Below are 24,121 nucleotides of genomic sequence, written 5' to 3' on the forward strand. Positions count from 1 at the left end.
GTCACTGGCTACTGTGGCCAGCGCCAGGGTCAGATCTTTGCTGGAGGGACTCTGGGCTGCTCCAGGCTGGAAGGGGCTTTAGCCATTAGGCCTGGAGTCCCCGAGCTGCCCAGAGCCCAGAGGCTGGGGTCTTGGGCCCAGGCTGGCCTGGCCTGCTGAGGCCCGCAGGCAGAGAGCACCAGAGCACTGGGTTCGGGTGTGCCAAGGGTCTGGGTGACCTTAGGCAAGTCACTTACCCTCTGTGGCTTTAGTGTTCTCTTCTGTCGATGGAGGGAATCACCCAAGTATCTTTCTAATGAGGTAAAAAAATAACTGGGTGGGGGGAGGGGGCTCATGAAAGAGGATCAAGAGCTCTGTCAGCCTAAGATGTCACTGTCCGGTCCCTCCAGGATCTCCTCCTGCTTCTGTGGGCTCTGGGGGACCCAGAGGGGCTATTTCGGTGGGAGGTGAAGGCAGGCCTTCCGAGGGGCTCCAGCAAGTCTCAAGAAACAGCTAAGTGTGTCTAGAGCTGCCCTGACATGACAACCACTCACCACATGTGGCCATTTACATTTTTTTCTTTTATATAAACTTATTTAATTTATTTATTTTTGGCTGCATTGGGTCTTCGTTGCAGTGCGCGGGCTTCTCATTGCAGTGGCTTCTCTTGTTGCGGAGCACGGGCTCTAGGCACGCGGGCTTCAGTAATTGTGGCACGTGGGCTCAGTAGTTGTGGCTTGCGGGCTCTAGAGCGCAGGCTCAGTAGTTGTGGCTCATGGGCTTAGTTGCTCTGTGGCATGTGGGATCTTCCCAGACCAGGGCTCGAACCCGTGTCCCCTGCATTGGCAGGCGGATTCTTAACCACTGCGCCACCAGGGAAGTCCCTACGTTTTTTTTTTTTAAAGCAAATATATTTTTCCCACAGATCAATTTCAATTACCAAGGAAATATTGAATTTTTTTTTTTTTTGGCCACACCGCTTGGCATGTGGGATCTTAGTTCCCCAGGCAGGGATTGAACCCAGGCCCCCTGCATTGGAAGCGTGGAGTCTTAACCATTGGACCACCAGGGAAGTCCCCATTTACATTTAAATTAGTGAAAATTAAGGACAATTTTTTTTGTGACAATTTTTAAAACATCTTCTCAGTCGCAGTGGCCATGTTCCCCGTGCTCAGCAGCTACCTGCAGCTCGTGCCGTGCTGGACGGTCAGAGAGCGTGCCCCTCATTCCAGAGAGTTCTACCGGACAGGCTGCTCTAGAGACAGCGGCTTTGGTAAAACTACATTTGCTGAGAGCACAGCCTGTGCCAGGCTCTGTGCTGAGCGCTTTACCAGCGTCATCCCATTTAGTCCCAAAGCAACCCCGTGAGGCAGGGACTGTCATTACCCCATTTTAGTTGTGAGAAACGAGGGGCTCCGAGGATCAGGTGACAATCCCAGGGTGCACAGCACATTGATGCTGGAGCCACACCGCATCCCAGGTCTGACCTGGTCCGCGGTGCTCTACTTGACTGCTTTCCTGGACTTTGCCTGTCCTGTGCTCCCAGACCCCCAAACGAGGCAACCTTCCTGCCACCCCACCTTCAGGACACACGAGACTGCACTCAGCACTCTTTATTGGCTTGGCTGAGTTTCCAGAAGGTCGGGGGAGAAGGAGTAACTTTGTTTCCCTGGGGGACGCTGCTTGCTCTTAACCCATCAGGGAACTTTCCTGGGCAGGGGATTAATGATCCCACTCTCTATGTATTCAAAGACCGTGTATGGGTCCTGGTCCCCGTTGAGGGTGATGGCCCGCCCATAGAACTCCTCCAGCTCAGCGGAATTCCTGTAGAACAGGTCCGTTCTGAGCTTGATCTGCTCTTCGGAATCCTTTGGGCTCTGCAGGAGACGGGCCTGGATTTCCGTGGTCGGAGGTGGCTTGTACATGAGGTGGTACCTGCGAGAGGAGGGGAAGCATGTGACCCCTGGCCCAGCTCAGAGGACAGGGGAGAGAGGGGCCCTCTGTCCTACTGCCAAGCAAGCCGGTCACCGTCAGCACCGCCACCAAACATTGACTCTGCACCAGCTGTGTGCACACCCTCAGCTGGGCCCGGGAGCCGCAGAGAGACCCAAAGCCTAGGCCCTGCCCAGGAGAGAAGAATGCAGATCAGTAATAGGACGGAATATAGTAATATACCGAGGGCCAGATCCCTTTCTTTCTGTCATTCCCTTCCTTTCTTCTTTCTTCTCTTCTTCCTTCCAAACAATATTTATCGGCTACTATGTCTGCCCGGCACACGTTTGCTATTGACGACGCAGTGGCAGGCAAGGCAGTTGCCTCTGGCTTTATGGAGCTCACAGTCTGATGGGGGATGGGACATTATAACACCAAGTGTGAGCAGAGATGACAGGAAGTGCCACCGTCACTGCTGGAGAGACCCCAGGGGCATGGCAGCGTGAAGGTCATTGTACTTGACACAGGTCAGAGAAAAGAGGTCCCCCAGCAGCAAGGCGACAGATCAGACCTATAGTTTAGGAAAATCCTGGTATTTCCTTCGTGCCCCTCCTCACTCCCTACTGAGAAACGTGGTCTGGTGACCAAGAAACAGGGCCTTGATTAGGAAGATCGAAGCTTCTACCTCTTTGCAATCGCAGAGACTATAAATTGTACTTCAACACCAACACAGTGATTGTACGTGGTCAGATGCAGAATAAAACTCAGGATTTACCCCCGTAGCTGTGGGAGGGCTCAGAGGTGAACTGGTTCCCGAGGGGATGCGTCTGTACAGCAACCACCTCTGGGACGTACTGTGGTGACAGCAGAGGCCTGGAGCGCCAGTTCACACGCTGGGGTCAGAGCCGAGCCCAGGACAGAGCCGGCAAACATTTCAACAACTGCTGTAGAGCCCCGGACATTAATTTTCTTGCTGCTCTTCCAGGAAAAGAGGGCCGACAGAAAGCGCAGAGGAGCTAGCTGGGGGAACCCCCCTTCTAGAGTCTTCTGTCAGTCGTCACTGGCGTCATCCCTGGAGCAGCCCCGCCCTGGCATCGGTCAGCTACATGGAGAGAGGGGGTCCCTGGTGGGGCGTGGCCCCTGGAGCCCTCAGAGGGCTGCCCCCTGGGAGCCTGGCACAAACCTTTCTCCTGTGACAGGGTCGGTTCTTCTCAGGGTCAGCCGCTCAATGATGGAATCGAATGGCACATTCAGGAAAAACACCCTACGAGGAAGAACAAGCACCACGGTCAGCCGGAGGGAACCGCAGGCTGGACTCGTCCGAGACCAGGGTGGGCATCAGCCCCCGAGAGTGGGTGGAGCCTCGGTGGCCATCACTCAGGGCTCGGGGTATCAGGCTCTGGACGGCCACCAGGGAAAGATGCAGGCGGGGCCTCCCTGCCGTGAAAGCTCTCCGCACCCTGATTCAGGGACGGCGCCCAGCGCCCATCACTCCCGGGGGTGGGGGGGACTCTCTGGGGGGGGGGCATCACTCAGGTGAGCTTCGGGGAGCAGACGCCCCATCCTTGTGGCAGGACAGCGTGTTCTCTGGAGTCACACAGACTTGGGTTAGAACCTCACCTCCACCATGGACCTGCTGGGTGACCTTGGGCCACTAACACAGCCTCTCTCAGACTCAGTTTCCTCACCAGCAAAATGGGTCCAGTGATAGTTGCTGGTGTTGAAGATGTAAGGAAATGAAGCACGTGACAAGCTTAGTGCAGGGCTTGTGCGTCCTGGGCGCTCAGACACGGCAGCCAGTGTAGAGATGGAATCACATTTCTTACTGGAGTCCCCTCCCGAGGGTCCGGGCTCCCTGGCTGCCTGCGTCCCCCTTAGAGAGGCAGGGCTGCTGGCCTCAGCTTCCTCACTTTCTCTTTCACAGAGCAGTCCTGGACCCAAGGGAGCAGGACCCTCGAAATCAATAGTCCCAGCAGAAGAGACACAGCCCTCGCTTCTGATAACTCAGGACTCCGCCTGGGCCTGCCTGAGAAACCATCTCCTGAACCCCTAGTTCAAATGGTCTAATCCCCTCCCTCTTTGGCGGTGGAAGTCTTTCTTTCTTTTTCCTTTTTTAATTTTTATTGGAGTAGAGTTGATTTACGGTGTTGTGTTACTTTCTGCTGTACAGCAAAGTGAATCAGTTATACATATATCTATTCTTTTTTAGATTCTTTTCCCATATAGGTCATTACAGAGTATTGAGAAGAGTTCTCTGTGCTATACAGTAGGTCCTTATTAGTTATTTATTTTATATAGAGTAGTGTGTATATGTCAATCCCAAACTCCCAATTTGTGCCTCCCCTCCTTTCCCTGCTGGTAACCATAAGTTTGTTTCCTACATCTGTAACTCTATTTCTGTTTTGTAAATAAGTTCATTTGTACCATTTTTTTTAGATTCCACATACAAGAGATACAATACGATATCTGTCCTTGGGAAGCCTTTCTTTATATAGAACCTGAGGAGAGAGGTTCCCAATCAGGGCTGATTTTGCCCTGAGAGCTATTTGGCAACATGTTTGTGGCTGTCACAACGGGGGGCGGGGGGAGTGCTACTGGCCTCTAGTGGGTGGAGGCCAGGGGTACTGCTCAGCACCTCACTCTGTGTAGGACAGGCCCTCCCACAAAGCGTTACCGCCCCGTGTCAGTCGGGAGGCAAATGGAACTGGTGGGAGGTGCCACCGCTCTGGCTGGGGTCCAGCTGGGGGAAGCAGGTCGGGGTGAAGGACCAAGTGTTCTGGCTCTTCCCCACAGATCTAATCCAGGGTCTGTCTTCTGGCGTCAAACCATCTCAGTTTGTTTTTTAAAAAAATAAGTTCTGGAATATTCTATGGCTCACTTACTGTTTATTCATTACTTTAATTAATTCATGCCTGTGTTTACTGAGTGCCTGCTGTGTGCCAGGCTCTGCAGTGAGGCCCTGTGTTTACCAACCCATCGTATGGGACTGAGACAGGACATTTAACAGAATCGTCATCTCGGACGTCAGCGTCCCGTGACTGATGCAACTTCCAGTGGGGACAACATCCGGGACAGCAGTAGCGGTGACAGCCTCACTGCACCCAACACCTTGTTCATGTTACTTCCGAGTAAGAAATTCAGGCGAAAAGCAGCTCTAAGTGTAAGAAAAACGTACTCAGCGATTTCCCGCCTTGGGAGTCTTTTTAGGATGGATCCTCTGTCTCCTCCTAAGTTAGTGAACAAGAAGCCTTCACCGGCATCCCAGGAATTCACCAGATGTGTTGATCAGGCCGCCAAGAGGCCAAGTTTTAGTGGGTCCAGTGGCACATTGGTCCCCATGGGCCCTGGACCAGCCTCTTGGGCTCAGGTGCCACCCCTAGGGCCAGAGCAATGACCAGCTCCCAGCCAGTGTCCTGACACCCGGAAAGCACTCAGGAAAGGAAGGAATAAATGAATAAGTGGTACACCATTCTAGTGCTCTATTTATATAGTCTTTCTGCCTCCTGCCTGACTTTCCTCCATCCCAGCCAAAAAACTCAACCAACTGGTGGAGCTGAGAATGATGCTAAATTCCAGGGTTGGAAGGGATCAACGTTTCCCTAATTCCCAGGGACCAGGTGCATCAGAATCCCCTTGGGAGACTGTGACCCTGCTGGGTGCCAACACCTTGGCCCAGAAATGCTGATTCAGCAGACATTGGAGGGCGCCCAGTATTCCCCCCTCCCCACCACCCAGTGCCTGGAATCCGCTGCCTTGGAGAACACCTGGGCCAGGCACTCTTGAAGGTCCTGTGACTCCTGGAAATTAGACACAAACTATGGAGTACGTGCGATTTTGGGGAGGGGATAGATCCATGTTTCACAACAGATTCTCAAAAGGGTCCTGGTTCTTAAAAAGGGTTAGGAGTCACTGGTCTGAGTTTCACAGGGCAATGAAGGATGCAGCCACAGCCGACTGTGAGGAGGTGGCAGAGCTGGGCCGCCCCAGATGCCGCACTCTGTCCTTACACTCACTGCTTCCCGGCGATTTTCCTGAGCCCCTCTGGGGAGTCACCCCAATGCCCACTTATCCCTGTGACTTGTTTGGAGTTATCTCATCCCCGGGCTGTGGGGCTGGGCGTGAGGGAGGCCCAGGTGTGGCCAATTTGAGTGCCAGCTCCTCCTGGCCACAGGAGTTGGGTCAGGGTGCAGACTGATCCAAGCCAGGCCAGTGAGAGGCTGCCCCAAGGCTTGTCAGAGAGAAAGGAGCTTCACTTTTTCTGGGGCTGCTAAGCTGTTGGCACGGGAGCCTGGGGTTGCCTGGGGCCTGCACCCAGAGACAGCCTACCTGAGAATAAAGCCCACCCCGAGAGAGCAGAGAGATGGTGAGAGACACTGTTTGGGGCCCTGGATCAAGCTGTACCTGAAGCCAAACGCCCCTCAATGTTTCCCCGACATGAATACATAAATCTCTTTTGCATAAACCAGTTTGAGCTGGGTTTCCTGCAATTGTTATCCAAAGGCCATCTACTACATCTAGTCTCTCCAGTGCCACTTGCTTCTGGAAAACGTGTAAATTAAAAAAAAAAAAAAAAAAGAGTCAAGTGTGAGCCAAATGCTCTTCTTCAAGACCAGCATCTTCCGGGCTTCCCTGGTGGCACAGTGGTTAAGAATCCACCTGCCAATGCAGGGGACATGGGTTCAAGCCCTGGGCCGGGAAGATCCCACATGCCGTGGAGCAACTAAGCCCATGTGCCACAACTACTGAGCCTGCGCTCTAGAGCCCGTGAGCCACAACTACTGAGCCCACGTGCCACAACTACTGAAGCCCGCGTGCCTAGAGCCCGTGCTCCGCAACAAGAGAGGCCACCGCAATGAGAAGCCCACGCACCACAGCGAAGAGTAGCCCCCACGCATCGCAACTAGAGAAAGCCTGCATGCAGCAACGAAGACCCAACGCAGCCAAAAATTTAAAAAAAGACCAGCGTCTCCCACTGACTTTCTTCTCGTTCTCTCTTTTTGCCCACACTGTTTGCTGAGGTTCACTTCTGCCCACTTGCCAAGAAACCCTTTGCTGGTAGCTGATGAAAGCTGCAGCCTCCCCTCCACGAAGTGAGCACAGCCTGGGGTGTGGGCGGGAGCCATGAAAATCCACCTCTTCCCCCGCACACATTCTCGACAATGATCTCCATTCCCCACGTGCCTCAAAATAACAGCCACCAAATAAAACATGCGAGATCAGGAGCGTCTGAACACGGGGAGCACAGATGTTTCAATGTGCTTTCATCTCTTACACTCCAAACATGCCTGCCCCGCCTCGCACCCCCAGAACTTGAGAGGCCCAACAGCAACACCAAAACGTGGCTGTCACCGCAGCTGGCGGCTGACGGTGCCGCTCCGGATGGATGCCGACGCCGGTAGAAAGGGAGCCAGTTTGGAAATCCGTGATAATGGATGCTGCTTCATAAACAAAGGAGCCCCAATTGAAAGATTTTTAACCCAGCATATCAAGATCGCTTGTCGTCATTCAAGGGAATGGCTTGTGAAAGGCTGGCGAGATCAGAAGCCCAAGGACACCAAATTGGTACTTGAAACACGTCGCTGGGAAAAGCCTCGCTGGGGAGGAGCTGTGTGCTTCCATGCTGGAAGCTTCTGATTAGCCAGGCTCAGGGCGACCTGGTGCCACAGCCAGGTAGCGGGGAGAGTGGGGAGCCCACTCAGCTCTGCTGCCCTGTGCGTGCCCCACCTGCCGGTTTGGGGTACTATGCTACTCATTTACAGTAGCAGCCAGGAAAGACAGAACGTGAAAGCAGAGAATACTCAAAGCAGGGCGCACCGGGCAGAGACACACCCCTGGTATAGTGCTTGGGTTCACCAGGGGAGGGAGCTACACCTGCCTTGGGGTTCGCAGAATTTCAGGCTGGTGGCTGCCTCAGGAGGGAGCTGGAAGGTACCTCTGATCCCTCGCTACTCAAAGTGGGGTCCCTGGACCAGCCTCGCCAGCGCCAGCTAGGGACTTAAGCCCCACCTCCCACCCACCGAATCAGAGTCTGCGTTTTAACAAGACCTAGAGTGATTTGTATGCACATCGAGGTTGGAGAAGTGCCACTCTGATCCTGTGTTTCCCAGATTTGTCTGACGTTGAGGATCATCTGGAGGGCTTGTCTAAAATACAGATTCCGACCTGAAACTAACACAGTATTGTAAATCATCTATTCTTCAAAAAATAATTATTAAAAAACAGAACAAAACAAAACATTCCAGGCACCCCTCCCAGAGCTACCAAGCCAAAACCTCCAGGGGTGGGGCTGGGAGACCTGTGTTTGTAAGTCAGCAGCTCAGGTGAGTCTCATGCTCGGGCAGGTATGGGAAGCATGGCTGTAATCCCAGGTCTCACCTTGGCCAAACCTTGGAACCAGAAGGGGAGCTTTGAGAATACTGAGGCCTGGGCCCCACCCCTACAGATTCTGCTATAATTGGCTCAAGGTGAGGCCAGGGAGTGGAGGTTTTTTTTTTTTTTTTTTTTTAAGTTTAAGCTAACTTTTATTTATTTATTTATTTATTTTTGGCTGTGTTGGGTCTTCGTTTCTGCACGAGGGCCTTCCCCAGTTGCGGCAAGCAGAGGCCACTCTTCATCGCGATGCGCGGGCCCCTCACTACCGCGGCCTCTCTTGTTGCGGAGAACAGGCTCCAGACGCGCAGGCTCAGTAGTTGTGGCTCACGGGCCCAGTTGCTCCGCGGCATGTGGGATCCTCCCAGACCAGGGCTCGAACCCGTGTCTCCTGCACTAGCAGGCAGACCCTCAACCACTGCGCCACCAGGGAAGCCCCGGAGTGGAGATTTTTAAAAGCTCCCCAAGTGATTGTTGTATGCAGCCAACTTTGAGAACCACTGCTCTGATTGAATCGCTCAGTGTACAAGACGGGGAAACTGAGTCCCAGAGAGGAGAGCGCTCACACTCTGTCACCCAGGGCACTGATGACAGACAGTGAATGACAGCTGGGATCTCCTGACCCACCCCTGTTATGACCCCTCTGATCATACTGCCTGGGGCTCTGTCTGGGGAGCCAAGGAAGCCTTCCTCCTCAAAGGCCTTGAAGCTCACCCCCTGCTCCAGAGCTAAACTCACTGGGGACAGAGGGATAGAATTTTCTCTGGACCCATGGATAGATTTGATAAATTGAGAGATATGACATACAATAACTGGCTTTAAGTAAATATCATGTCCAGTTTTGCCCAGAGGCAGGGGTCTGCCCTTATTAGCCTCTTGATCTCAACCAATAAGTCTCTACTCTGTGCAAAACTCCATACAAAGCACCATGATGTAAGTACAGTGAGATACCACTTCACACACATCAGGATGGTTATTATCAAAAGAACAGCAAAGGGACTTCCCAGGTGGTCCAGTGGTTAAGACTCCGTGCTCCCGAGGCAGGGGGCCTGGGTTCCATCCCTGGTCAGGGAACTAGATCCCACACGCGGCAACGAAGGATCCCGCGTGCTGCAAACTAAGACCCGGCGCAGCCAAATAAATAAATAAATATTTTAAGAAACAGCAAATAACAAGTGTTGGCTGGTGAGGATGTGGAGAAAGTGGAACACTCGTGCACTGCTGGTGGGAATGTCAAATGGTGCAACAAGCGATCCAGCTGTTTCACCTCTGACACACACGCAAATAAGGGAAAGCGGAGATTGGAACAGATATGTGCACACCCAAGTTCACGGCAGCATTACTCACAACAGCCAAAAGGCAGAAATAACCCAAATGTCCATCAGTGGATGACTGGATAAACAAAACGTGACATATACTCACAATGGAATATCTTCCAGCCTTAAAAAGGAATGAAATCCTGACACCTGCTACAACATGGATGAACCCTGAAGACATTACACTAAGTGAAATAATCAGACACAGAAGGACAAATATTGTATGATGGCACTTATATGAGGTACCTAGATTAGTCAAATTCATAAAGACAGAAAGTAGAATAGTGGGGGAATTTCCTGGTGGTCCAGTGGTTAGGACTCAGCGCTTTCACTGCAGGGGACCCGGGTACGATCCCTGGTGAGGAAACTAAGATCCCGCAAAGCCAAGCAGCTCGGTCAAAAAAAAAAAAAAAGAATGGTGGGAGCCAGGGGCTGGGGTGAAGGGGAAATTTGGAGTTGTTGTTTAGTGGAGATGGAGTTTCAGTTTGGGAAGATGGAAAAGTGCTGGGGATGGATGGTGGTGATGGTTGCACAAGGAGAATGTACTTAGTACCACTGAACTGTACACTTAAAGATAGTTAAAATAGGGGACTTCCCTGATGGTTCAGTGGTTAAGACTCCAGGTTTCCACTGCAGGGAGGCATGGGTTCGATCCCTGGTGGGGGAGCTAAGAGTTCACATGCCATGTGGCATGGCCAAAATAAAAAAAAAAAAAGGTTAAAATAGTAAATTTTATGTTATGCATATTTTACCACAATTAAAAAATAAGCACAACGGTGTGGTTAATAGACATTATGATGAAGGTAGGAGGAGGGGTGGATTTCTAGCCTTGAATAAATTTACAATTTAATTAGGTTCTTAATATACATATGTATACAAATAAATGGATGGACCAAAAAATATGAACCATATAATAGTACTAATTCTCTACTAATTATAAGGCCAATGCTATACATACTCAGAAAATAGAAAAGGAAAGAATAGAACTTAATTTATTAGGTTGCCTTTTCCTGATACCAAAAACCAGACAAAGACACTACAAGAAAACTATAGACCAATATTCCTCATGAATACAGATGCAAAAATACTCAATAAAATATTAGCAAATTGAACCCAGCAACACATAAAAAGAATAATACATTACAATAAATGGGGTTTAGCCTAGTAATGAAAATCTGGTTCGATATTTGAAAATCAATCAATATAACCATATTATTAGACTAAAGAAGAAAACTATATAATCATCTCAATAGATGTAGGAAAGCATTTAACATAATTTTATATCAATTCCTGATAAATACTCCAAGCAAACTAGAAATAGAAGGTAACTTCCCCCTCAGTCTAATAAAAGGTATTTACCAAAAAATTACAGCTAACATCAAGACTGAATGCTTCCCCCTTAAGATTGGGAACACAGCAAGGACGTCCATTTTCACAACTCCTATTCAACATCTTACTGGAAGTCCTGGATAGTGCAATATATCAAGAAAAGGAAATAGCAAGCATACAAATGGAAAGGGAAGAAATAAAATTGTGTTATTTGCAGATGACATGATCATCTAATTCAAAGCCCCAAAGAATCATCAAAAAAGCCACTATAACTAATAAGTAGGTTTAGTGAATTCACAGACTACAAAATCAATAAACAAAATATAAACCAACTTTTCAAGACACTAGCAAAAAACAACTGGAAATGGAAATTTTAAAGTACCATTCACTATAATGTAAAAATGAAATACTTAGGTTTAAAGCTAGCAAAATATGTATAAGATCGGTCTGATGAAAATTACAAAACACTGGTGAAAGAAATCAAAGACTTAAATACATATGGGGAGCTATACCATGTTCATGGACTCAGAGACTCAATAGTGTTAAAATGTCAATCCTACTAGATCTGCAGATTCAATGCAATTCTAACCAAAATTACAAGAAGGTGTTTTGAAGATTCCACACAAGTTAATTCTCAAATTTATATGGAGCGTTTTTCTGGAAAAGAATTAGAATCACTAAAACACGTTGAAAAAGCAGAACAAATTGATTTTGAGGCTTACTACAAAGCCACAGTAGTCAAGACAGTATGAGTGTTAGTGAAAGGCTAAACACAATGGATTAAAGAGTCTGGAAATTGACTCATACAAATATGACCAGTTACTTTTCAACAAAGGTACCAACACAATTCAATGGAGAAAGATGGTTTTTTCACCCACGGGGCTGGAATAATTAGACATCCATATGTCTAATAATGATAATAATAATCAATAATAATAATAATAATAATCTTGACCCATACCTCACACCATACACAAAATTTAAATCAAAATGGATCATGGACCTAAATATAAACCTGAAACAATTAAACTTCTGGAAGAAAATCTCTGTGACTTTGGGTTAAAGAGTTCCTACATATGACACCAAAATCATGACACATAGATTTTTAAATTGATAAATTAGATTTCATTAGAAATCTAATAATTAAAAACTTCTGCTCTTCAGAAGACCTTAAGAAAATGAAAGAGATGCCATAGGCTGGGAGAAAATATCTATGAAATCTATATCTGATAAAGGATTTGCATCCAGACTACGTACAAATGTGAATTACACGCACAACTAATGACATAAAGGAGGACGCACAAATAGATCCCTTAGTACCTTGTGTTTCCAAATTTGATATTCAAATTGGGAAAGTCTGGTCCAGGAAAACAGTTTCCTGAAAAAGGCTCAAACGGCTCCTCCTCCCCCAGTTCCTTCAAAGCCCGGAAGGAAGGCAGTGGCACTATCCACACTTTAAACCAAGACTCAGCCTCTGCCATGTGCAGCCCTTTTTCGGGGCTAGAGCGTAGGCAGCAGTGGCTCTCAAGCTTCGATATAATCAAGGGGTTTTCTCTCAAGGGGAACTTTGCAATGACCGCCACTGAAGCAGGGAATCAGAGAGAAAGGAGAGCCACCAAGAAAAAAGGCAAAGTGACACTATACAGTAGAATGGTCTGCTCACCTTTAAAATGTGTGCCCCTGACACATCAGAGAGGTGAGGCAACATCAAAGCTATTGCAAAATAGTCCTCATATGACTACAACAAGTGGGGCCATTGGATAGCACAAAGCGGGAGTAACCATTGACGCGTCAGGACGAGGCCTCCGCCTAGTCCAAGGGCAGGGAGAGGCCGCATCGTGTCTAGAGGTGACTGCATTTGGGGACGGCAGTGAGGGATGGGCAAGCTGTTAGCGGACTCTAATGGGAATGAAAGATGAACGGAGCTGAGCATGGCAGGACTTGGGAGAGAGTGGTTAGAGGGAACAAGTGAATTATGCACAGACTATCACAAAAAACAAAAAATAAGAACTGGGCCAGCTGCAGAAGAATCCACACCTCTGGGGACACTGCGGGAGGAGCTGTCTGAGGACAAGCGCTGGGCTACCTTGTCTGTGCTGCGACCTTCGTGCGGGGATGTGGTGAGGGCTGAATAAACGTGCAGCGAATGAGTGGGTTAGCACGTGAGGGAACCAGCTGTGATGCCGCGGAAGGCGCTATTCCATCTCACAGGGACGGGCCCCGTCAGCTCTCTGGGATCGGCCCCCGGGTCCACCCAGTCACAGGTGCAGGCTGATTCCCATCACAGAATGCCATGCTGGACAGAGTTTGGATGCAAGTCCCCCCTGGAGACCGGAAAAGGCCCTGGCCAGAGTTTTAAATTTTTTACTATGTATCTTTTTTACTCTGACAAGAGTACAATTTGAAAACAAAAGGCCAAACGTCTCAACCTCATTTTAAACCCCCTGCGCGCAGCATGCCTCCTGCCCTCGGGTAGCCGCTGCAGGGTCCCCTCCCCGCCCGCTCCCCACTCCTTAAGGAAACAAGGCTCCCGCTGGCCATTTCTTGTTTAAAACTGTGCATAATTGATAGTGGCAAATCTACACTGCCCACGTCTAAAATCTCTCCAGGGGCAGGAAGGACAGTCTCCATGACTGCCATTAACTGGGAAATTAACGAGCACGCCTGGCGGTTCAGCACACGCTCTTCAGCACACGCTGTGCAAAGTGCAGCAGTCCGGTGTAAGGAGAATGACCCCAGGTTCAAATTCCTGCATAATCGGTCTCCATCTGAGAGTCCTCGAAAAATTTCTGCCTCCATCACCACTGGGAAGAAAGAGAGAAATTCCTCTGCACGCGGCCACCCAGACACTTCCTACACGATCATGAAATGCACATCATTGGAAGTCAGAAAGTTCTGCAAACTTTTCCCGAAGAGAAAGGCAGATGAGTTTAAGGCAAAAAAATGACAGTGGACAAGTGGAAAGCAAGCCAGACCTACACTCCAGGACTAGCCAGTCTCTGCCAACTCGGGGCGCCAGCTATACCAGTGGCTCTCAGACTGGACGTGTGTGGACACAGGAGGACTCTAAAAATTCTGGCTTTCCTCGGGTCCCGGCAGGCCCGGTGTCCAAACTCTCGCAACACCGCCCTCTCCCCGCATCTCTCGTGCCCACACAAGATCAGCAAGTCAGCCATCAGTGCAGGGCAATCACCCGGGCGGGGCCAAAATGGCTCTCAGGGGCCACTGGGCACCTACACTCATCACTGCCTTTCCCTTGGTCGTCCTTCAGCTCCGTGTCTGTGTTTGAGGGGGCCTGGCTCACCACCCAGCTGGTCTTCTTCTGTGTGAGAAGTTCCTGTGTGTTCGTGGAAACGTGTCTTCCCTGTGCGCTGGCCAGAAGCCACACCGCGCCTTCTGTCTTGCGCTCAGAGCACCTGCAGCCACCAGCACCTGGCTGCCTTGGGGTCCCCCCGACAGTGGGAACACTGATCAACGCTGGTCAACCGGGAAGCATGCTGGTGTGGACACCAGTTCAGTCCCAAAAGGACGACTGGGCTGGTGAACATTTTGCCAGTGCCCCGTGGTCTGGCCAACATCCGATGGATGCTCCATCGGATCCCCCCCTTCAAGAAAGAATTTGTGTCTCAGCTGTAAGGGGCAGGGTCAGCTGACAGCCTCCAGCTGTAATTATCTTCCAGGGACTTGAACCCTATGTTCTTTTTTTTTTTTTTTTTTAACATAGTTACTGAGATATAATTCACCTCCCTAAAAGTATACAATGCAATTCTTTTTAGCGTATTTACAGCCTGTGCAACCGTCAACGCGATATAAGTTTGGGAGATTCTCATCACCCCCAAAGGAAACTCTGTTCCCAGGAGAAGGCTCTCCCCACCCCCCAGCTCCCAGCCCCTGGCAACTGCTAGTCTGCTTTCTGTCTCTGTGGATTTGCCTCGTCTGGACACTTCATACAAATGGAATCATACAATGCATGGCCCGCCAAGTCTCCATTTAGGAAAATAAAAAAAAAAAAAGAGGACCTCACAAGGTCATTTTAAAAGTTAAACATAATAATGCATACAAAGCGCTTAATGCGTAATAACGACATAGAATATCCATGTGGCCCTACGTGGCGGGCATCCTTCATTCAGCCTAATGTTTTGAAGGTTCATCCCCATTGTAGCATGTATCAGAACTTCATTCCCTTTTATGGCCAAATGGTGTCCCAGGGTATGGCTAGACCAGATTTTGTGTATTCATTCACCGACTGGTGGACCTTTTAACCCAAGCTTTTGAGCAAGCTCACATTCTTCTGGGGTGGCCCTTGGCCAGTGAATGAGCACAGAGGGGTACCAGGGCCTGGCCACTTCTGCCCCTCACAGCCCTCCCTCAGGAGGTCCCCGCTGGGCTGGCGGAGTCTGGGTCAGCCTGCCCCCTGATCCCACGGCTCCCCCTGCCCCATCCTGCTTCATCCCTTTTCCTGGCTCAGCTCTTACCTGCTCACGAAGCCTTTTCCACCCCATGACTGTCTCAGCCTCTGCTTCCAGGAGAACCCAGCCTGTGACATGTGCCCTGAAAGGCACCAGGAGCCTTAAAGCATTCGGTCCCATTTATGTGAACACAACTTCCTGTTTGCATGCCTATCCTCCACCAGGCTATCATCTGTGAGGCAGGGACCAGTGCATTCGTGTGGCAGTGGAGAAGAGGGGACTGGCTTGGACATGGGTTCTGTGGTCAGAAAGACCTGGGTTCAAATTCCAGCGCCACCTTCCGGCCCACTGTGGGACCAGCCATGTTACCCTCCAAGTCTCCATATGCGAGGATTAAAAAAAACAAAAAGTACCTTGCAAAGTTATTTTAAGGATTAAATATGATAATCCATACAAATTGCTTAGTGTGTGATAATAAGACAGAATATCTATGGGGCCTACATGGCAGGCAGTCTTCTAAGACTTGACTTACCTTAGGTCATAACTCCTCATCGTGACCTTACAAGGGGATTATTATTATGTCCATTATAGCATGTGAGAAAACTGAGGGACAGAGAGGTTCAACCTGCCAAAGTGCCCCAGCTAGAAAGTGGCCATGATGGTTAATTTTGTATGTCAACTTGAATGGGCCATAGGGTACCCAGATATTTGGACAAATATTATTCTGGGTATATCTGTGAGAGTGTTTTTGGATGAGATTAACATTTAAATTAGCAGAATATACAGAAGAAATTAATACAATATTGTAAATCAACTACTATACTTCAATAAAATAAATTTAAAAAAATTAATTAGTGGAATGAATGAAGCAGATTGCCCTCCCTAATGTGGGTGGGCCTCATCCAATCAGTTGAAGGTCTAAACAGAACAAAAAGGCTGACCCTCTCCCGAGTGAGAGAGAATTCCTCCTGTCTGCTTGCTTTTGAATCGGGACATTGGCTTTCTCCTACCTTCAGATCTAGTGGGGTGGAGGTGGGACCGACAAGCTCATGTACCCCATCCTCAAGGCTCACCGGACCCCACTTCAGCCTTCCTGCCTTTTGGCTCTTCCTCAGGCTCCTGCTTTCGGACTCACCCCACAGATCTTGCAGCTTGTCAGTCTCCATAATCACATGAGCCAATTCCTTACTACTACGAATCTTTCTCTCTCTATATAATACACATCCATTGGTTCTATTTCTCTGGAGAACTTCGCCTAACACAGTGGTGGAGCCGGATGCAAACGCAGGCAGCCGGCTCCAGTGTCCGTGCAGCTGAGCACAGCACACCATCATGAATCTGCTGAAAGATGAAGGAAGGAAAGAAGGAGGGAGGGGGGGAGGGAGGGAGGGAGGAAGGGGAGAGGGAGGGAGGTCTTGGCGTCCACTGCTCAGCGCAAACCCCAAACCTCAAATCCCAAATGTGTGGCTCAGCTTTAGCTCTCTGGGCGGAGCTGCAGAGTCAGCTGGAGTCAGAGCCACCCTCCTCTACTTTAAGCAGATCAGCTGGAAGGGCTGTGGGGCAAGAGATGGGCAGATGCTCTGCCAAGGGGGCCTCCGGCATGTGCCTTCCTCTCAGCCGCCCAGCTACCGGGCGCACGTCCCAGGCACTGCTCTAGGAGCAGGAATTTGCATCAAGGACCAGAGAGCAGGGTGAGCAAGATCTGGACCCTTGGACCGCCTGGGAAACAAGCGCACTCACCTTGTTGCCGGTGCCCGGAAAAGGGAAGCCGAGGGAGGGGGAGGTGAATTAATTTCGAGGTTTCCTTTCCCAGAGCCAGTCTCCCTCAGTGACAAATGGCACACGAAGACCTGCCCTGGTGAAGAGTTACATAAGCATGTCCCGGCCACCATCAGAGTCTCCACTCTTGACTTTTCCACTCTCTATTTTTTTAATAAGGTGCTGCAGAGAAGCTTTTGCTTTAACCCTTTCCACAGCTGGAGTTTTCCTCCATGAATCTCTCTAGCGAAAGGCATTTTACTTCTTGGCTTCAATTTTAACGCTTTGCCGCTCATTAATCTCCACCATCACCATCATCACCGTCATTGCAAACCTTTCTATACTTACTACGTGCCAGGCACCTGCACTGATAAGCATATTACACATGTGTGTTGTCCCATTTAATCCAAGTAAGGTCCTGTGATCCTGCCCATCTCAAGGGTGAAAAAACTCAGGCTCCCAAGAGGTTAAGTGGTGCCCCCAGGCTGGGCTCCAGGTCCAGCTGACTCTAGGTCGCCCTTCCACTACCTTCCTACGTGTAAAATAACACCACTTGTTCCCTGCAGCTGTTAGAACACCCTGAAGTCTCTCGTGAGAATCAGAAAATGGGAAAGGGACCGACCCTGAAGCAATTTAGGAGGGGAGCGAGTGGGGTGAGGTCCACACTGCCCATGCACCCCAACCTCAAGGTTCACTGAACCCCACCTCAGACTCCTTCGGGCCAAAGTCCCCACCTCATCTGTGTCCTCCGTCACCTGGCGGACGGCTCCCCAGCCGCTGGGACTCCCTCCTCAGCTTGTCTCCCTGGGGACGCTGTGCACAGCTGCCTCTCGGGGTTAAAGATAAATAATGTGGATTCCAAAAGATCCTTCATCCCCAGTCGCAGCTGTCTTGCCTAAGGATTCCACCACTGTGTTTGTTAAACCCACACTTTAATTACTCCAAAATTATGTTAAAACCTTGCATAAATATTGCAGTGGCATCTTCCGCAGAATTTCATTACAGCAAGTTGGGCTGCTGCCAGAGCTTGGGTTAAGAAGTAAGAGGAGAACAGACACATGCAGAAAAGATATTGTTTTCAAGATAAAAAGGCAGGGAGGTCATCCTTTGTCAGATCACCCAGGTGTCAAAGAGAAACAGACTCCCATTTCACAGACTGAAGGGGGAAAATGCCCTTCGGCCCTCCAACCTAATAGGTCTTACTTCTCGAAAAACCTAAATCTGATTAAATATTAATAACCAGTGGTATTAATTAAGGCGGAAAAGTCCATCAAGAGAACCCCAATATGTTTACAGTGTCCCCAGGAAACCGGGGAAATTCACAATCAAGTGTGTAAATGTTCTAAAAAAGGGTCCTGAATATTTTATGAATATTTGTCATAAAACAGAAATAATAACCACTGTGCAGAGCTATTAGAATTAATATTTATGCTGCCCGCCATGAAATATTCATGGGGACAGAGAAAGGGGGGGGGGCCGTAAGACAAGAATTAATTTACATTGGGCTCGGTTTACCCGCTGGCTTGATGTTTAAAGACGGTTGACAAGCCTCCGGATGAATCCACCAGTCACTTCCCGCAGCCGGTGGAGTGGAGGGGGTGGGGATGGGTCCGGGCTGCTGACAGCTCCACAGATTGAGTTTCTGACAGCCCTTAAAAAACCTAAACGGCCCCCCACCTTTTTTTCCTTCTTCCATTGCCCAAGGCGCTCTGTTCTGCCACCACGCATCCGAGCTCCCCTTCCATCTGCTGAAATTAACGAATTAATGAGCGCGACCCGCTTTACAGTGGGGCCCTAGGAATGTTTACAGGCGATTAAATTATAATGCGGGGCGGCTGTATAATTCATGAACCAATTAAAGGAAGTGTTAGTTGATTTGATGGGATGAGGACGTACAAAATGCATTTAACTAATGGGGAGCCACGGGCTGCGAGGGCCGGCTCCCTCTCTCGGATTACGCGGCTAATTGCCGCACTTTATGGGGCTGTCACTGATAGGCATGCATATTTCATTGTTCTCAAATACTTCAATTGTGTGCGTCCGTGTCGCGGCTGTAATATGGAGAAGCCGGGCCAAACTTGGCTGTAGTTACAGCGGCCGGGCTGCGGCCGAGGCCGGAAACCCGAGCCGGGGCATCGGGTGTCTCCCGCCATTAGGTGATTAAAAGGGCTCAGCGTAGGATCGCCTTTTGTTTTACTGACGATTCCGATGCTGGCTTCAGGACAGTGGCCACACCAGGGCCCTGACGCCCTTTTCTGTGGGGGAGGGGGGAGGGGAAGTCCACAGCCGCTGTATTGTTCCCAGCACGCCCACGGCTAGAGTTCAGGGGTCCCTCGGGTCACCCAGAGGGCCCAGTGTCCCCCAGGGCAGTTCACCAGGGACGCATCCTGAGCTAAGGGTTTCCTCCAGGCCCGACTTTGTCCGTCGGCACGAGGTAGCTGCTCAGGGTTTCATTATTCCCAGTGAGGGGAAGACTTGGACCCATCGTGAAGCTCTGCCATCAGCACACTGCCGTGTGCTTGGAAGGAAATCGCGGAGAAGAGCAAAACTATCCTGATGCTCTGGAAGAGAGAACTCGAGTCCACGGTTCTGGGCCTGAAGGGCAGGGGGAACGCGGCCCAGCGGGGTGCCTGGTTCCGAGAGACGCCACCTTCCTGCCAACCATCCCAGCTCACTCTTCGAGGCCTGGGCGAGCGTCCCCCAGTGCATCCCAGACCATCAGGGCCCTGCCTCAAGGGTCTGCTGCTCTCAGTAGCCTGGCCAACTGGCCGGCCTCTGAAATGGCTCTGCTCTCTCCCCTGGCTTCTAAGTCTGGATTTCACGGGAGCTAAACACACGTGCGCACATGACACACACACCCCTAAAATGAATGATTTAAAAACCCTGGGGTTCATAGCTTCAATCCCCCGGTGGATGTCTGAGAAAGAACTTCTTTGGCTTCCACTTTTGGCACCCAGAGCTGGGAGGAGGGACTGGCCAGCGGCCAGAAGCTGCACTCTCAGATCAATGCTCACACGCTTTCTCCACATCCACACTCAAGAGCTTTGTGATCCTGGGCAAGCCTCAGGCTCTCTGGCTCCATGATGGGGATGGGGATGGGGATGGGGATGCGGATGGGGATGGGGATGAAGAGACTCAGCCACATGCTTAGGGTTGGGTCCGGCAAGTCATAACAGCCCACGTTATTTCAGCCAATATTATTATCGTGTGATATTAGAGATTCTAACTTATGCAAGTAGGGAGGCCAATCTCACCACTTCTCTCCTCCACAATGCACATCATGGTCAGGGTTGGCCTCCACCCCCCCCAGTTGCACATGAATGCTCTGCTGTCCAATGAAGTGACTGCTGGTCTACCAGAAGGCCCAAGGAGTCAGCAGACCCTCCTCTTACAAGCACGGAGTGTCTCTTTGACTAGATCCAGGTGGCAAGGCTGCAGGAACCGAGGGACCACGGGTAAGAAGAGCACCCAAACGGTTGCCACTTCAAGGATGGAAGAAGGGCCAATGGCAGGCTAACAGAAAGTAAGTTAACTCGGCCTAAATTACCTCCTTGCAACCTACACTTAAAGAGCAATGGGTAGTCCAGGTGGTTTTAATGCATTCTGGTTTAAAAGGAAACCAAAGTATCATTCATCAAGTGCTTACCATGGGCAACCAACTGTCCTACATATTTTACAAACATGACCTCGTATCATCTTGCGAGGTAAACAGTAGTATTCTCAGTGCACAAACGGGGAAGCTGAGGCACGGGGCAACCAACCATCTCGGTTCAGGAATTTCTTCCAAGCAAATACTTGTGTTGACATTGGTGAAGAGGCCTAGACACACTCTTAAATTTAAAACAAAAAGTTATATGATAACATATATTATATGAGCCTGTTTAACAAGAGAAGTAAATCTAGAAGGATGTACACCAAGCTAGCCATAATGTTTATTTTGGGGGGAGGGAGTGGGGCAAAAAGGGGACTTTTTACTTTATACATATCTGCTTTTTTTTTTTTTTACAATGAGAATGTATTATTTCTACAATGAGGAAAAACGCTAATTATACAATAACAAGAAAAAGCTAATTTTAAAAAAGGGAAATTATCGATTTTAAGCTAAGGACTAGCATGATGGTGCGAACGCACATGAGTGGACCAGGTTTTCTTGTGCACACAATGCACAGAGTTATAGTTTAATGGGTCCAGGCACCAGCCTGACACCCTGACATCATCATGGAGTCAGCACTTCATTTCACGAGAGCGGGCAGACCGGAGACAGGACACCACAGATGGTGGCCACCGAGAACCACAGAAAGTGAGATGAATCTGTGTGTAGACCACCCTGCTCACCTAGTCTCCCACGTGCCCAGGGGTAAGAGGAGCCAGGTGAGAAAATAGCTCAGTGCAAACCAATGCCTCTGCTTTAGGAGAATCAACTTATGTTCATTCATTAAACAAATATTGACCCAGTCCCTCCTGTGTGCTAGTCACCCACTGTCCCAGGTACCACGGACCTAGCGGTGAATGAGCCAGACACGGTCCTGTCCTCACAAAGCTTCCAAGGTGTGCTCGTACACATACGAACAAAGATTTCCTGTTCTTGGCACTTGGGTTTGGTCCTGCTATTAAAGGATTAAAATATGTAGTATGAAAAGACCAGTTGGCAACCAACAGAGAGATGAGATGCACAAGGTATTTGGCAAATATGGTTCAGGCAAGGCGGGTGAAGCACACCCTAATGTCTTAAGTGAATAATTTTCCAATGAATGGCTGTTGTTAATCAGCTAATATTGACAGTGTTTGTTACGGGCTAAGCATGCTACAGATACAGCAAGTCCCCTACACATGAACGAGTTCCGTTCCGAGAGCGCGTTCGTTAAGTCCAATCTGTTTGTAAGTCCAACAAAGTTAGCCTAGGTACCCAACTAACACAATCGGCTAGATAGTACTGTACTGTAATAGGTTTATAATACTTGTCACATAAATAATACATAAAAAGCAAACACAAAAAATAAGACATTTTTAACCTTACAGTACAGTACCTTGAAAAGTACAGTAGTACAGTACAACAGCTGGGATACCGGGGTGGCATCGAGTGAACAGGCAAAGAGAGTTACTGACCGGAGGAGGGAGAGGAGGTGGGAGACCGTAGAGCTGAAGGATCGTCAGCAATAGGAGGCAGAGGGCAAGCTGCAATTTCACTCACGCCTGACATTCGCATCTTTGAAAGTTCGCAACTTAAAGGTTCGTATGTAGGGGACTTACTGTATAATGTTATGTCATGGAATCTCTCCCTGTACCAGGGAGGTACGACTATTATGCCCCATTTGATGGGTGTGGGAACTGGGGCTCCAAGCAGTGAGTGAAACTCCCAAGGTCACATCCTCAGTAACAGCAGACTTTTTTTTTTTAATAAATTTATTTATTTTATTTATTTATTTTTGGCTGCATTGGGTCTTCGTTGCTGCGCGTGGGCTTTCTCTAGTTGCAGCGAGCAGGGGCTACTCTTCGTTGTCATGTGTGGGCTTCTCACTGCAGTGGCTTCTCTTGCTGCGGAGCATGGGCTCTAGGCGCAGGGGCTTCAGTAGTTGTGGCACATGGGCTCAGTAGTTGTGGCTCGCGGGCTCTAGAGAGCAGGCTCAGTAGTTGTGGCGCACGGGCTTAGCTGCTCCACGGCATGTGGGATCTTCCCGGACCAGGGCTCGAACCCGTGTCCCCTGCAATGGCAGGCGGATTCTTAACCACTGCGCCACCAGGGAAGTCCCAACAGCAGACTTTTTGAGTTCAGGTTAGTTGGACACCCCAGGCTGAGCTGTAACCATTGGGCCACAGTGCCCCTCTGGATGGTCTTGTGCAGAGCACCTCGTAGACAGCTCTGGCTCCTCAGATGCCCCGTGCCTGGCGTCACACTGAGGATGTGCGGACACCACCTCCCCATTTCACAGGTGAGGAAACACACTGCATCACCCTCCAGAGCATTTTCACTACCTGAATTCAAAGGAGACCTGTATTCTGCTTTCTGTCTCTATGGGTTTACCTGTTCTGGACACTTAGTATAAGTGATCTCACGTAGGACATGACCTTCTGTGACTGGCTCCTGTCACTCAGCGTCGTGCTTTTGAGGTTGAAGTCGTTCTGAAACCAGCCCCATTTTACAGATGAGAAAACGGAGGCTCCACGGACGGGAACTCGCCCAAGGCCATGAAGCCAGTCAAGGGCAGAGCCAGGCTCCGACCAGGTCCGTCTGATTCAAGAGCCCATAGCTGTACCAGCTCTGTGTCTAGGCTCTCAGTTTCCTGTGGATGATTTGTTTCAGGAGGGACCAACTGAATGTGTGCACGTGCTCAGCTCACCTCCTGGGTGTCGGCTGCTCGCAGACCCTCAGCCCCTCCACCACCCCTGCTCCTGACTCCCCGGCCACACGGCCTCCTTGTTGTCAGGAGCACACCCTCCGCACAGGTGGCCCCTGGCCCTCGGACTCCCAGTGGCCACGCGGCCACCCCTTTTATTGATCCAGAACTCCGCCGAGACGTCTCCCCCCTGGGCCCCAGTGGTGAGCAGGGTCCCGACCTCTCACACCTCCTGCTTTGTTCCCCTTGAAGCCCCCCTCCCTGGGAGACATCACGGATGCATCTGTTTGTGTTTACTGTCTGTAGGCACAGATGTGTCTGGGCTGTTCTCTGCCCTACTGTCAGCTCCTAGAACTGTGCGCAGCACACAGTAGGTGCTCAATAAACGTTGGTTGACTCAACTATGTTGTCCTCAAGAATCTCGTCCTGGGACTTCCCTGGTGGCGCAGTGGTTAAGAATCCGCCTGCCAATGCAGGGGACGCGGGTTCGAGCCCTGGTCCGGGAAGATCCTACATGCCGCTGAGCAACTAAGCCCGTGCGCCACAACTACTGAGCCTGCGAACCACAACTACTGAAGCCCGTGAGCCTAGAGCCTGTGCTCTGCAATAAGAGAAGCCATGAGAAGCCTTTGCACCGCAATGAAGAGAAGCCTTTGCACCGCAACGAAGAGTAGCCCCCGCCTGCCGCAACTAG

General features: G+C 49.9%; 1 protein-coding gene across 5 annotated transcripts in view; it reads right to left on the minus strand.

Moving 5' to 3' along the window:
• Nucleotides 1-1,577: 1,577 nt before the first annotated feature.
• Nucleotides 1,578-24,121, minus strand: part of AK8 (adenylate kinase 8) — a 131,812-nt gene continuing 109,268 nt past the window's right edge. For all 5 annotated transcript variants that reach the window (XM_082400804.1, XM_082400802.1, XM_082400801.1 and 2 more), the window contains 2 exons: nt 3,095-3,175; nt 1,578-1,914 (listed from right to left, as the gene is read on the minus strand). In XM_082400804.1, the coding sequence (XP_082256930.1) occupies nt 1,677-1,914; nt 3,095-3,175 (319 nt within the window). In that variant the 3' untranslated portion in view covers nt 1,578-1,676. The remainder of the gene's footprint in view (nt 1,915-3,094; nt 3,176-24,121) is intronic.

The sequence above is a fragment of the Balaenoptera borealis genome, assembly GCF_965194805.1.
Source record: "Balaenoptera borealis genome assembly, chromosome: 8".
NCBI lineage: Eukaryota > Metazoa > Chordata > Mammalia > Artiodactyla > Balaenopteridae > Balaenoptera > Balaenoptera borealis.